We start from the raw sequence: 15762 nt of genomic DNA, 5'->3' as shown, positions 1-15762 counted from the left end.
CTTGATAGTTAGGTTACCCCCAGGGGAATGCAGTCCTCAACAGCAAACTTGTTGCTGAGCCCTGCTTTAGAAGATTCCATTTTGTGCAGCTACACACACACAGGAATGGATCATGCCCCAACATGTGTGTTGTGGATCATGACGGCAATCAAATAATAATGTGCATTGTCTTGACTATGGAGAGTGAACAATGAGGCTATATATTTTTTTGTAAAAAAAATGCAGCTCATGCCATTATAAGCTATGGTGAGCCGTATTGCTTAGGAGGAAGAACATGGAGAAAGCTCAGATTGTGCATAAAGATGCTGAGATTGCAGAATGTGGCCCCTCACAGGTGAGACTGCACTATATATGTTCAGACACACACACACACAATTAACGGCAATGTGAAAGTGGCCATAGTACTATGATACACCTATAGATATCTCCTGCATTTGCTTGGGCTAGTTTCACTTCTTTCTGTACTAATATATACACACACACACACACACACACACACACACACACGTACCAACCTACAGTAGGTGATCACTTCATGCATCTGATGAAGGCTATGTCACTGTGATATATTGTCTTTAAACTGCCACTCTTGTTTTTTGACATCACACTAACATGGCTACCTCTGTGGATTTTCTCACATTCAGACTCCCATGTTCTCAGAGAGCTCACACAAGACACTGTGGATCAGGAATAGCCAACATGCAGATGTTGTGGAAAACTCCTGTAAAATCCAGCCAGCATGACCTACAGTCATTGTTGGTGGGAGTCATGGTCCACAGTATATGGAAGGGACCAAATTGTCTACCCCTGTTCTAGGGTTGTAGCCATGCTAGTCCTACTCAGAGTGAACCCATTTAAATCAAAGAACATGACCAATTTAGGTGCATTAAATTTCAGTGGGTCTGCTCTGAGTAGGATTTTGTTGGATACAACCCTTAAGAGTCTAAAATCCTTAAGGGCTTCCTTTAATAAGAATGGCCTGCAATTGCCCTGATTTTAAGAACAGCATAAATAAAGTCCTTATTTTCTTATTTCAATTATAGGATTAACTTGCACATAGGAAGTGGTCTTCGAATGATTCCCAAGTCCCATCAGCAAGGACCTATCACTTCTGTTGTCTTTGACTACCCTTCCATTTCTTAATGGAGTTTTGATGTAGCTAAATCTCTCCCAAGAACAGCTGAGGACCACTGTCTCCTAGAGCAATATCTATTTTAAGAAGCATCTCCCTTTTATTCATCCTAGAAGGCAGAACTTTAATTTACTGATGCTATATATCTGCTCAACAGTTCTCTTTCCCTTCACTGTGTATGGTCATTTTATCCTCAAGTAAAACAAAGTGTCAATCTGCCCCAGCCACTGAATATTTCAAATAGAAAGGTTGTTTAATACTACAGGCTAGCCTAGCCTGCACGAATGTTGTTGAACTTTGAAACTCACTCTAGCAAAAATGCTAACATTGGACCATTACTAGAGTCCGAAATTAATCAATGCAAAGGCAGACATCATTCATGAAATACATGGGTACTAGTTCAAGCTACACCATCCTCTTCTATCTGAACATATATACACAAACTTCTCAATGTATTATTGTCAGAACTTTACCTGAGATAAAGGCCTTGGTATATTTAAATAAGGCAGAAGCCCCCTGACGTATAAGCATGAATAGCTGAAGCATAAGAACACAATTCTATAAGGTGGTATCTTATTAAGGCTTTGCCCTAATGGAAGCACTTCCACTTGCACAAAGGCAGGACCCCTGATAATGGATTATCCCTACTACTACAATGCAACTCTTGTGACCCCTCAAAAGGTTTCTGAAGGTTGGGAAGCACCTGTAGCACAGAGGCTATAATTGATCAGGGAGACTTGCCTTGCAAGAGAAGTGCAAAAGACTAGAGCAAAGCCAAGTGAACAATACGAAGGAGCCATTATCAACAATCTACTCAATAACTAAGTTAGCCTTCCATAATTAAGCCTTCAATAATATGAAGCCAGCAAGTACATTTGCCAGGAAGTAAGCTCCACTGAGACCAATGTGCGACTTCCAGGCTCTGTCTTGCATTAACCACACTCTCACCCCCTGTGTCACAATTAATGGGAGAGAGGCTCAACAGCTCCTTTTCTTAAAAAGTTTCCTATGTGAAAAGTGCTTCTAGAAATTTAATAAATTTCTTGCAAAGTCTACAATACTGCACAAGGGCAGAAGGAGCATGAAAAAATATCAGCTGATTTCTCAAAGAGTTGCTCAAGGATTCACGAAAGCTTCAACACTCTGGATGCAGTTTTGCAAGCAGAGCTTTGGGTGTTATGTATGAACTCCAAGCCATCAAGATACGGTAGCCAGCAAAAGCTAAAGAAGATATATGACAGTACGTTTTGTTTTGCAAGTATTAAGGTTAAAAACCATTAAGAAGACAACAGGCCATCAGAATGCAAGAAAATTGCATTTTGCTATAGAAAACTAGCCTAAAATTATAAACACATGGAATGAACTCAAGAAAACAACATCTCGGCATTGGCTTAACTGGAAAATAAACATTGTTCCATTGAGATGCTCTGTAAAATGCCTACACACAATATCATGTATATAGACCAAAAAAAGGTACCAAGTATTTTAAAGCTTAAATTAGGAAGGAGGGCAGGAGGGAAGCAAGGAAGGGGTAAACCAGGAATCAAAGTACTTCCAGAGAAGATTTTCATTTGCCAGTTGTTCGTGGTTGAGTTTGAGAGACGTGGTAATAGCAATCTGCTGGGTTGCATCTTCCTGATGGCCCAGGTGGGCCATGTGGACCTGGTCCTCCTGGAGCTCCAGGTGGTCCCGGCATACCAATGACTAAGCAAATAACAACAACAGCAACAATATTGTAAAACCAGCTGCATTTACTGGGTCGAGACGCTTTAAAAAGTAAGATCAAAGGCATTTCTTTCATGCACTAAAGGGCAGCTTATATGCAACCAATCTTAGAAGTATCACCCCCTCTCACAGTTCTTTTGCTAATCTGCTGTTCTGGTTATGATAAATATGAACTTATGTTTTTACCTGAAGGGCCAGGTGGACCAGGATCACCTGGCAGGCCAATTCCAGGCTCACCTCTTTCACCTTTCTGTCCTCTGTAGCCTATAGGAAATAAACAAAAAAGGAATAAGAGTGCCCTGAAATCACAGAATATATACTTTTCCTAACCTCTTTCCCAATATTAGAATGATAAAAAAATATAACTCCCTCCCACAGTAATGATGGCAATTTAGATAGCTCTTTTTAAAACATTCCTTCCACAAATTCCTAATGAAACTGAATGGATCATGAGATCCAGGGGCTGCTTGCTAAGTCCCCCTTTCACAATCTTCTAGAATTACCACCTGCCTTGATTTGCTCCTCCCAAGAGTGGATTAGAAACCCTTCACCGAGGATGACAGCAGGCATCAAAATGACTTATTTTTCTCTCTTAACACTTTTAAACAAACCCGATAATAAGTTTTGACCGGGAGTTGACAGAGAATTGCATACATCCATAGCAAGTGTGGCGCACAAGAAACATAATGGATTTCACAAAGTATTACAGTAGGAATCGTAAACCTGAAAATTAGGCACCATCAAACTTTTCACTTACTTTTAAATAAAAAGGGGAAAGAGGTTTGGGGAAAAGGGAGCTACTGTAAGTGGAATGGGAGGGATTCATGCTTGCTTTGAACATAGGACTCCTATGTTCAAATCCCTGCTTTGCGTGCTGGGCCAGGCCATGCGTCACTAGAAACTGGTAAGTATTATAGTTACAGCCATTCTGGGGAGGTTGCTGCAAAACGCATAGCTTTTTCACATGAAGATGTGCAACATGCAGCCTTGCTTACCAAGTGGATCTTCGTTTTAAATGTTATGCTTGGAGCTAACATAGAGACCTTCTATGTGATGTAGAGGACCCATGTGGAAAGTGGTACTACTAACAGAATGAAATGGCATCCCCAAAACTTCAGCCTTTTAACAAGAGAGAAAGAGCTCGCCACTCTTGATGATCCGTTGCATGCATGTTTGGGCTGAAGTTGGGTCCTGGGTCTGAAAAGGCTGATTATTATTTAGACTTCTTTTGGCTTTTCCCCAAGGAAGAAGCAGCCGAGCAAGCAAATGGCAGCCAGCAGACACAGTTGTAGAATAAATAGGGGTAGCCAAATGTGGAACCCTCCAAATGTGGCTGGACTACAGCTGCCATCATTCCTCAAGTGTGACCATACCAGCTGGAGAATACTACATTATCTGGAGGGCACAACATTGGCTATTTCTGAATGTTATAGCTATCAGCAAGGAGGAAACCCATGTTCCTGACAAGAGAGAACATTTGAGGCACATGTCTACCAACCAGAGTTTCCAGTGCAAGGTAGGACACCTACTTTTTAGAGTTTCTGGATAGAGGCCATTAGAAGAACATGAGTGTGGATCAATATGAGTTTAACTAATGTTACCTCAACAGTAATGGGCCCCAGAAAGCTTATAGACTAGCCCTGGAGTTGTTCTATATGCCACCTAAGGGGCAAAACTCAGGAAACAGAAGGATAAATTAGATCTACTTTAAATATCTCCGAGATCTAATGGTAAAAACGTATCACAAAACACATAAATACTTCTTGTTCAACAAGTTGATTATGATATAATTGCTGCCATCGCCTTTGATTTTAAAGCACAAAAACATGGAATTTTTGTTCACCTACCACAATGCTCCAATGTCCCTCATAAGAACTCAAGAGATGACTAAAGCTCGTATTGGGAGAACACGTAACATGCGAGGGTAGCATGCATGGCACCACAGAATGGACCAATATTAACAGACAAATAAGCAGGCACTGGAACTGAAAACAAAACCTTTTTAAATTAAAAATGCAATAAAAACAATGGGTGGAATTCAAGGTTAGGCCTACTCAGAGCAGACACATTTAAATCAAGGAACGTGACTAAGTTAGGTCTACTAATTTTACTCCGAGTAAAAGTTAGTTGAACTCTACCCATTATCTTCATATGTTAGTTGTGAAATCTGTGTCCTTTGGGGTAGAGCTGTACAAAATACTGTTGACCTTCAGTTACCATGATTATTTTTTATATAAATATATTTGCCAGAAATGTGGTAAATTTTGTTTTAATTCCTACTCTTTCACACCATAATCGGGGCATCTGTTGCATTTCCCAATTGTTACACCGCCTCGGTTTTCTTTAGTCTTACAATAAGTAGCATTTTTATATGATAAAAAAGCTCTGTTGAGCTATACATTAAAACAAAGAGGGCAATCCTGCTACACATTTATCCGTAGAATCTCTACATGCACCATCCATAAAGAAATAAACAATATTAATAATAAATCGCCTTCAAAATTCCTACTTGGAACAACATGTACAGAATGAAAATGCATCACAAGGAATCAATACAGGCTGAGAAGTTCTGTGTACATTCAAGTAATGAAAGAAAGCTAATAACACAACTATCTGCTCACATTTTAAGGTTATGAATGGTGTAAAACAAAGCTCAGTTACATATAAACCAATGCTTTTGTACACCGCTGAGTAACAAAAATAACTGCACATTTAATAAAACATTTCATGAACAACTTTCTAAACTTCTTTATTTTACAGAATCAAAACAGTGAGAAAAAACATTTAGATATGTAATAACACCACCATTAAAGAACAATCCAAAAACAGATCTCTAGCAGTAGAGTAGATTTTACATGAGGTATATTTTACTAATGATTAAACTTCTGGAGTTTAACTTCACAGTCTACCTGAGTGAGATTTTAAGTTCGCTTTAGAGCAAAATGATTTACAGCTATGAAACAAGGTTCTTAACAGGCTGGTCAGAAGACTGGGCTCCTGCACTTTCAATAGTTCTACACAAGAGGGAATTTCAACAAGTTTTTATTAAAGACACAGAGGCCCTATCCATTTTTTTCATTTGGCTATATAACAAAGATGTTGATTTAGCACATACACCAACTAGTTATAATGCTGCAGTAAGTATAATCAGAAATTTGCAATGTTTAATGTCAACATTTACAGTAAAAATGTATTATTATTTTTTAAAACATATCACATTACTGTAATCTCAGCACATGAGAGCATACTGGAAGTTTAGAAGAGAATTAGGCTGTGATTTCATACAGCCTAATATTACTTGGGAGATGTGCTTACATCTGAGTAATTGTGTATAGGATTGCACTGCAAAGGACTTGTTCAGATAAACAAGCAGTGCTTATCTCAAAGTGGCTGTGTATACATGCCCACTTGCACAAACTCAAGTGTTTATCAGTCATGCCCACAAGAACAGCTGTACCCATGGCTGTGGAAGTCTGGGGTGGGGCGAGCCACTGAAATTGAGGAAATGCCTGCGGAAACTTCTAGAAACCTCTAGAAATCTCTTTAATGCTCTGAGTAGAAAACAAAGTTCAATTAATGGCATTAAAGAGCTTTTCCATTTACGTCCATTTCTATATTATGCCATTGAGAACACACACCTGTTGCTCTACAATGTTGTTAAAGAGAAAAATGTACAGTGGTACCTCAGAAGTCGAACGGAATCCATTCCAGAAGTCCATCCAACTCCCAAAACGTTCGGAAACCAAGGCGTGGCTTCCGATTAGCTGCAGGAAGTTCCTGCAGCCAATCGGAAGCTGCAGAAGCCGTGTTGGACATTTGGGTTCCAAAGAACGTTCACCAACTGGAAAACTCACTTCCAGGTTGTGGTGTTCGGGAGCCAAAACATTTGACTCGCAATGCGTTTGCGAACCAAGGTATTGGACTGTGAAGATTTTTGAAAACAGAACCCTCTTTAGGTGTTCAGCACACTGTTCACCTTTGGGTAGTTTAGTAATACATCGTTCTCTTACGGATTCTTGTTGATAATTAGATTCAGAGGCTCAATTGACACAGGACCCTACTCTACCTCATACCTTCCCTAAATGTTAATCCAAACCACATAAAACTATATAATTGTAACTACAGCTATTTTTCTAGGAAAAAGAGGTCCCAGAATGCATCAAGAATGCTTCCCTCGTTCTCTCAGAATGGCAATGGCCCTCACCTGAGAGGTGCCAGAACTGAGTTCTGGTGGTTTCTGGCTGAACCCCACCCCCCTTGATTATAACCATCCAGAGAGCAAGCTACATGCTCAGGACTCTTTCATGCTCCAAGGCACCTTAACAACTCTTTTTTTTGGGGGGGGGGATAATCTATGAGCGTGCAAATCTTTTGAAATATATTTTTATATTTATGTTCTGTGTGAAGCTAGCTCAGAATCCTTTCATTAATCCAAAAGCCATATAATGGGGGGGGGGGGGGGCATTTTTAGACAGTTTCCCTTATGATCCAGTGTTACCTGACATACATAGATATTTGATCAATGAACAAAAGAATTTTCTTTATACTAACTTTTATCCCAGTAAATAGCAAATGGACATATAAAGTTTCCTGCTTTATCTCTGTATGTGCAAAATAACTTCCCTCAAAGCAGTCATATAGTTTAGTAGTTGCTTGATGGCTGGTATGTTTTGGCTTTGGGGAGAGTGAAAGAGAAAGGAGCCTGAATATTGTATCTGGTAGACAACAAACAGCTGGGAGGGGGGAGCTAAAGGCATATTTTGGTGGAACTAATACTAATTTAGACATTTTCCTTAAGTATTTTTTATCTAGTTTTGACCCATTGACCCTTTACAATCAGTACGACTTGAACTTTCCCAGAAGCAAAACCCCACAAAACATTCTCTTGCATACCCCGCAACCACAATAACTCCGTTTCTATGTTTATTGCTTTATTATGAAGGCAAAATAGTAACAGTGCATGGCACCATTTTAAACGGTTTTAATTTTGTTCATTGTCTAAATTGTTTCTCTATAACCAGGCCTGTGGCTGGTTAAACATTATATGGCCTTTTAAATGTGTTCACGGGAGCAGGGCTATTGGTTTGGTTTTTCTGCTTTTACTTTTTATTACGCATTTTGCATTTTTATCTTGTGACCTTCGGATAAAGGGTGGTATGCAAATTTAATTAAATAATAGTAATAATAATAATAATAATAATAATAATAATAATAAATTATAAGGAAAGAGGCACTGAGGCCAAATCTTCCACATATGGCAGATAATTCCGTTTGCCACGAAAACCCTGTTCTCAGGTCTACGGGAACTGATAGTGGTTATGAAATGATGGAATTCTACACATGATCAAAGTAATTTTGTTACTGCTCCATATGAGGGGGGGGGGGGTAAACCCTAGTGAGCACAGGCTTAGATTAAGCCTGTTGATGTTGTTTTTAGGGTGTGTCCATGTACATAAAAAGAACAAGAAAAGCTGCCTTTTACTGAGTAGTCTACACTAACTGGCAGACCCTCTCTAGGGTTTCGGACAGAGGAAATTCCCAGCCCTACTTGAAGATGCCAGGAATTGAAGGCTGGGGGCTAGCACTGTGCTGCCTGTACAATGAGCACGCCCCTGGTTCTGGGTGCAGGTGTTTCTCCCCACCCAGTGTAACCTGATGTGTGTTCCAACAGTAGAAACCCAAGTCTGCATGTGAATAGTAACTACCGTGAGATTTAAAGCAGCTCTCTCTTTTAGATCTAGAATATTAAGCATGCACACGTAGTATTACATATAAAAAATAAGGGGATAATTCAGACAAAGTTAAGCACATTTAACACTCTTTGATTTCTGTCCAAAGTATGAATATATGCTGTATATGTTATCCTTTGAAGCCTAACCCTGCCTCTCTTAGGTTGGCAGGAAACAGAAATCTATAGAAGCATTTTGTCTGTTTAATACTTTATATGTCATGTTTTATTACTGGCTGTGGAAGGCTGGAGCAAACCAGGGCAGCAGGGGAGACAATCACAGCAGCTCTTTCTATGCACATATATTTGCTGTTGTGCTTTTATTAATCTCTCGGTTTTCCCCTCAGTGTAGATCAGACATCCAGTTTATGTATTGCATTGATCTGATTTGAGGAATAGTGCGGCAAAACACAACACAACAGAGAGACTTGTAGTACCTTAAATACTATTTGCTTGTTGTGGTATACATGTTTTTTTTATGGGCCAGAGACCACACTGTCAGATACACAAAGCTTCTTCCACAATAAAATTGGTAATCTTTAAGGTGCCTTTATAGGAGATTTATTAAGAATGGATTAGCCTTGGGTGTTCAAGGGAAAGATTTCTGAATGAATTATGAAATGGTAAAATATTTATTACATAGGTGCATCTTCTTCTAATAATATATAATGATTTGTGATTCAAAATGCATGGTTCCTTCTGATGTTTTAAAAATCATATTGCTCTTGGTGTGTCATATGTCATACAAGAGGGTATGTCATATACAAGCAGCAACCATATAATCTCCTTACAACTAAAGCGGTAAAAGCAGCTTTATCTCTCCCCACCACCACCACCCTGCCCCACACATTTTCCCCATGAAATGTAGTTCCCCAAGTCTTCACTTTGGCAAATACACCGACGTGAAGGAGTTTCACATTATAGCTTGGTTTGTTTCTCGGTTACATCTTAAAACAACCCACTGTGCGTGACCCTCATGAAAACAATCTTAGCAGAGACATTCAAGTCGACCATTTACAACAATTTGCATCTTTAGATGATGAGCAAACCACTTGTGGTTAAAAACAAAATCTCTGGAAGTCCCCCTGTAAGGCTCTCCTCGATCCTTTCCTCCTGCTTCTTCTCATTCTGAGCCCATCACACTTTTCAACCTTCAGTCAAGGATTTGCTCTTATCAGCCTCTATAGCCTTTATTCTTCTCACAGGGTTTGCGTTTCCACATTTCTTCAGCTTTGCTTTCATGTTCTTCACTCCAGTCTGACTTGCTCTGACTCCAGAGCAGACCAAACTAACAAAAGATAATAATTAAGAACTACCTATATTCATATATGGTTCATTATTTACTACCCCGCCCCCGTTTTTGTTTTTATTTTTACAGCATGTGTTCTAATTATTCTCCCTGTAAATCTAAATTGGCAATATTGGGTGTGTGTCAAGGATACATACTGAGGAGGTCTGATTCACTGGCATCTGGATGAGGCTGAACAAATACAAATAAATCACAGATTTTCCCCACCCAGTTAATCAATGCACACTGTCTTTTACAATCTGACAAGGAATGTATGCTAGATATGTTGCAAATCTAATTACGAAAATGTGAATGTAATTAGATTTGCAATAAGAATGATGCATTGTAACGTTCAAGTTTTAGATTTCCCCCTTATACATTAATTTTTCAAATTTTACAGATTGGAGCCACAGGACTACAGACTCTATAGCTCAAATAACTGATTTGTGAGATGATGCTCTCATTACTAGGTTTGGTCTGAGTACTGCAAGTTTAGGAAAGGTGTGAATCAGTATCCTAATGTTAAAAGTTATTACGATTATTATGCATTGATTAGAAGTTTTTAATATACAAAAACACACACCTACTACATGTTAATATATTGGTCTAGTCTGGAAAACAGTAGTATGGATTTAAAAGTTAATCATTAGGAAGCTAAATATATATAGTTCCACCCAACTCTGAAGATATTTTTTTTAAAATAAAATACATAGAAAGGCATTTGTTTTGGAAGCCCTACCTGGAGGTCCAGGTTCTCCGGGTGGCCCAGGTAGCCCATCTTTTCCTGGAAGACCTGGTTTCCCATGAGTTTGGGAAGCAAGCATGGCAGCGGGCAATTTGAGCTGAGATACAAACTGAGCCATCCTCTCTTCAATTATATGTATAAAAAACCAAACAAAAAGCATGAAATACATTAGATGCCTGAGCACACTTAAAACAAGGGATCACCATTCCATTCTACCAAATATTTTAAAAGTAGCTGAGCTTCAAATTATTACACATCCATCAACTTCAAAAGCAATATGGCATTCCAGTTTCCTGAACATGGTTAGGTTAGGGAGTAGAGTTTAAGCTCCCTACTTCCCCCAATACCGAAGGTTTGATCCAAGTTCGACACCTATGCAGATGTGTTTGTCATTAAAAAAAAAGGGGGGGGAGAGATCCCATCACAGAACTTCCACCATCTCCTGTCCTTGTGTCCTGACGCTGAATGAACCCTCTCTTTCCCCAACCCTGACTCAGCACAGGCATACAGATATGCACATAGATACACACACCAGGCCATTTATGTCCCTTATCCATCTGATCCTAAAGAGGTCAGTGAATGAACTCAATCTGAGTAAACAGACAGACAAGAGAAGTAGTCTTTTTTTTTTTTTTTTGCACCACCCATTTCAGGAATAAGTGCACATCATATTCCAGTTTCTGGATAGGACAGCGCTGCCCACAAAAGATCGGACTTGCAGTTTGGGACTGCTTCTGGATTCAGTCATTATTCCAGGGTGCTCAAGTGGCAGCACTTGGCCAAGGACGTATTTTTCCAGCTTAGGGCTAAGGCTGCTGCTGTAGCGCTACCATTTCTTAGAGGAGGCAACAGTCCTTCATAGCACAATGCTCATGGTAATAGCCAGTCTAGACTACTACAGTCATGTGTGTTCTATATTGGGATAACTTGGAAGGTGGTTCACAAAATTCAAATGATCCAAATGATCCGAATTCTTAATGGGGGATGATGACACAGAGAACAAGTTGCACTAGTTATTACACTGTTTCCGCCAGTGCTTTTCTTCTGGGGGGAAGGTGCCGGTACTGCATACCCTTGAGTACCCCCAGAAAAAAAGCACTGGCTTCTGCACTCTATTTAAGGTGCTGGTGCTAACATTTAAAGCACTAGATTAGAATTAGCCAACATGGTGCCCTCTATGTTGGGCCATACCTGACCACAGGCCCTGTTGGTTGAGTTTTGGAGGGTACCATGTTGACTACCCCTGGATAAACTATATGGGGCTGTGCTATCTGCCTCTGCAGGGATAAATTAGCCATGATGAAGAAGATCCATAATTAGGATCACATGACGTTTAAAGACATTAACAACAGCCACAGAGTTGGGGTGGAGATTCAATTGGGGACAGTGGTGTATTGTCTTCTTGACTGCTGCTGTTTGCCCCTGGAGGTAAAATACAATCATATGGGTCTGGTCTACTAAGTGCCTTATGATGCTCTTTCATGCCCTTTGTTGTCTGACATTGTGATAGGAATTTAGAGATCTTAGATATATGTTAAATGTTCATAAGTGTACTAACCAGGCACATACATAGATCAGCACAGGAAGACCGACCTGGAACCATTTTGATTCCCAAACTGTCCCAAACTGACCAAATGTTTTCTCTGCAAGGTCAAAGGAAGATGGAAAAGCCTGCCCATTGTATTTTCCTTCGCAAATCCTGTCTTAAGGGCATGTCTGTGTTTGAATAGGGTGTGAGCCTGTGACCTGGCCCAGGAACTAAGTATTTATCACTACAAAAGAATGGCCAGGCTCCCCAGGCAATCCATTCAAGTAACCTGCCAGACAGGAGATAAACAACGACAGGAGAAAGACAACATTGAAATGTTATGTTTTAGACCGCCTTTTTTGTGATGTAGGTGTGATGTATCTGAGGGGTGGTCTTAGGTTACACCCCTTCTGTGATGTATGTCTGATGTTTCTGAGGGTGGTCTTGATCTACAGGGTGGCAATTTATAAGGCCTTGCACGCCATTTTTCTGGGTTCCTCGTCTCTCCTGCGGGTGAGGGGAGCACCCTGTTGCAACAGATCAATAAAGATCAAGCTTACTAGCTGCTTTGCTTCTCAATATTCTCTGGTTGGCCTCTGTTATCTTCTCCTACCAATAGGGAATCTATGTAAGGACTCTGTATGGGCTCTTGGATACTCCATAAGGGAAAAGGGCAATTTTTGTTTACAACAACATTCATAGGAAGCTGCCTTCTACATAGTCAGGCCAATGGTTCATCTAGCTCAGTTATGTCCACACTGACCAGCAACAGCTCTCTGAGGTTCCATTCAGGCAGGGATTTTCCCGCAGCCCCACCTAGAGAGGCCATGGATTAAACTAGGGAGTTTCTGCATGCAAAGCAGATGCACCACCACCAAAGGCACGGCCTTTCCTCATTGAACCACTAATTGAAACATTTACTCATTTAGGTGGAAATAATAACAATTATTTTGTAGCAATCTAAAGGCCATTAGTGTACACAGTGTGCGAATTAATCAGAATCTGTGCACTTAAAACTACTTGTATAAGTGCAGCTGAATTCTCTCCCCCCCTTCAAACGCTATGTACAATGGGTACATAAATCGCAGATGAAAGCAAATATTACCACTGTAGTCAGTTTCTTCACATCATGCTTTCTGATACGTCATTTCCTCACCTTCAAAAACTCTAAGGACCTCTTGTCTGATATATTTTTTCATTTCTTCAAACGAAACTGAGTCAGCCTGGCAAAGACATGGAAAGAAAAGTAAGGATAGGTGTTGTCCAATCAAAATAAGGCAAACAGAATTTCGAATTTTGTTTTTCAGTGTCCATTAAGAGCTTTGGAACAGTACAGGGAGTGGGAGGTTCTGTTCCTCGCCCCATTTTGCATGGGGGTCCAATTCCTAGCCCCTGTGAGCATCAGCGGAGGACGCATAAGAGAGCCCTGCTCCCTTCCACCCCCCTTCCGCCCTCTTCCGGGTCCAAAAGGACCTGTGCATCAGTGATTGTGTGTCAATTGGATGCGCCTAAAACAGTCGTCGCCTATACAAACATTTGTAAAGATTACAGTTTAATGGAGAAGATTGCAACAACTATAAAATTAGCTGAATTTACTTGTGCTTAGAAACATGTGTTTCTCTTCAAGAGCCAATTACCTTACCGGTAAGCCTGGGACACCTGGTGAACCTGGAGGGCCCTTATGCCCTGGCGATCCGGGATTCCCTTTGCTCCCTGAGGGGCCCATGGGCCCTACAGACCCTTTCTCTCCTGGAAGGCCTGGCTTTCCTCTTTCGCCCTGCAGGCCCCTGTCTCCTGGTATGCCTTGATCCCCCTGTGCAAAACAGAGACAACGATTTGTCACCTTTGTCTATGTGACCCTTTCTTGTCTTGCTTGCTGAGTTAAGAGCGCTGAAAACTATCACATTCAACTGCAACATGATATGCAAAGAAAACACTCAAAGATCCTTATAGAAGGCTGCGATACTTTACATGAAAAAGCAAATGCCAATACTATTTCCACTCTTGCTGTAACATCTGAGCTCTGTAAAAATAAAAATGAATGCATGTAGGAAGTTAAAGTAGATAATTCATAGATGATAACAGGCAAGTGTTGGTTTTCAAAACCAGAACGGTCTTTTGAGGAAGACAGGAAAAAAAGGAATGGCTTCCACAGTGCCACGCCTAATCAAAAACCTCCCTGCAGTGATGCCCAAGAAGCTAATGGGAAATCTAATAGTGAGCAAAATATGATAATAGCATGAGAAAGATTTGAAATGAGGTGCATATAAGTATACACACGTTTCAAGAATCTTACTGTGGCATGCAGTACAGGACATAAATCTCGAAATGTTAGAGAGTTACATATGGGTGGCCTTTTTCGTTCCATAAAAACTGTCCAGGGAACAATGGGTTGCGGCCAATGCTGTATGTCTGATCACCCACCCAAAATGAAAAAGGGAAATAACAGTGAAAAGGAAACAGAAGAGCAAATGAAATTTTTAAATGAGAAACTGGGATGAAGGGAGACCATGAAAATACAAGGATGGGGAACCTGTGGCCTGCCAGATATTGGTAGGCTGCAGCTGATCTCATCCCTGACCACTGGCCATGCTGACTGGGGTGGATGGTTGGTAGTTGGAGCCCATATCATAGGGCTATAGGTCTCCCAACTCTGATGTAAAGAATATACATGGGACATACTACAGTGGTACCTCGGGTTACATACGCTTCAGGTTACAGACTCCGCTAACCCAGAAATAGTACCTCGGGTTAAGAACTTTGCTTCAGGATGAGAACAGAAATCGTGCTCCGGCGGCGCGGCAGCAGCAGGAGGCCCCATTAACTAAAGTGGTGCTTCAGGTTAAGAACAGTTTCAGGTTAAGAACGGACCTCTGGAACGAATTAAGTACTTAACCTGAGGTACCACTGTAATAAGGAAACATGCGGTATGGACATTCCTATAATGTACAGGGGTTCAGGTTTGAAAAAATAACAATCTTATTCAGGGGTGATGTTCAGCCTTGGTGATAAAGGATTAGGTTATTTAGTTCTCATGGGGGCAAATGATTAACAAAGATTTAATTCCTAATCAGTAATGGTTTTCATATGTGTATCTGTTTGCTCATTTTCTTTGGTTGTAAAGAACTGCATCCTAAAAATGAACTGCTAGACTGCTATAAGGGTTAATCTAAAGCTTTGTGAATATACTTTTGCCCATTTACTGTGCAATCATATGCATGCCTATTCTGAAGTAAGTCCCACTGAGTGCAGAATCGCAGCCATAATGAAAAAAAGTGGGATTCCTATGAAGGCCACAAGTGTTTCTTCCCTCTCCATAGTCTTCAACTGTGCATCGAAAGGACAAATTGTACAGCAAATATACAACAGAAGAACATAAAGTGGGGTGGGGAAAAGAAGCAAGACAATTTGCCCCCTGAAAAGTGGTACTGAATTATGATTTCATAAAATGTTTGACTCATTTAAATTATGGTACATATTGTGCAGCTAACTATGGATGTGGTGAGAAAAGGGCAGAGAGAAAATTAAGTATCACAGGCAAAGGTTGAAAACCTTTATGCCAATCAATTTGACCTCTAAATCAGTTTGATTTCCACTGGCTTAATCTTTGCTACTA

The 15762-nt window shown here is 40.3% G+C and overlaps 1 protein-coding gene across 7 annotated transcripts in view; it reads right to left on the bottom strand.

The window, feature by feature from the left end:
• Window positions 1–213: 213 nt before the first annotated feature.
• The window catches only part of COL19A1 (collagen type XIX alpha 1 chain), a 189535-nt gene continuing 173986 nt past the window's right edge, over window positions 214–15762 (bottom strand). For 6 of the 7 annotated variants that reach the window (XM_080997970.1, XM_080997972.1, XM_080997971.1 and 3 more), the window contains 5 exons: window positions 13789–13959; window positions 13303–13369; window positions 10613–10741; window positions 3044–3121; window positions 214–2836 (listed from right to left, as the gene is read on the bottom strand). In XM_080997970.1, the coding sequence (XP_080854096.1) occupies window positions 2700–2836; window positions 3044–3121; window positions 10613–10741; window positions 13303–13369; window positions 13789–13959 (582 nt within the window). In that variant the 3' untranslated portion in view covers window positions 214–2699. Of the gene's footprint in view, window positions 2837–3043; window positions 3122–9585; window positions 9874–10612; window positions 10742–13302; window positions 13370–13788; window positions 13960–15762 lie in introns of those variants that run through there. The other variant, XM_080997974.1, reaches the window with a different exon arrangement.

The sequence above is a fragment of the Podarcis pityusensis genome (assembly GCF_964106645.2).
Source record: "Podarcis pityusensis genome assembly, chromosome: 3".
NCBI lineage: Eukaryota > Metazoa > Chordata > Lepidosauria > Squamata > Lacertidae > Podarcis > Podarcis pityusensis.
The sequence above is the reverse complement of the archived record's forward strand: the minus strand, read 5'-3'. Positions and strand labels throughout refer to the sequence as shown.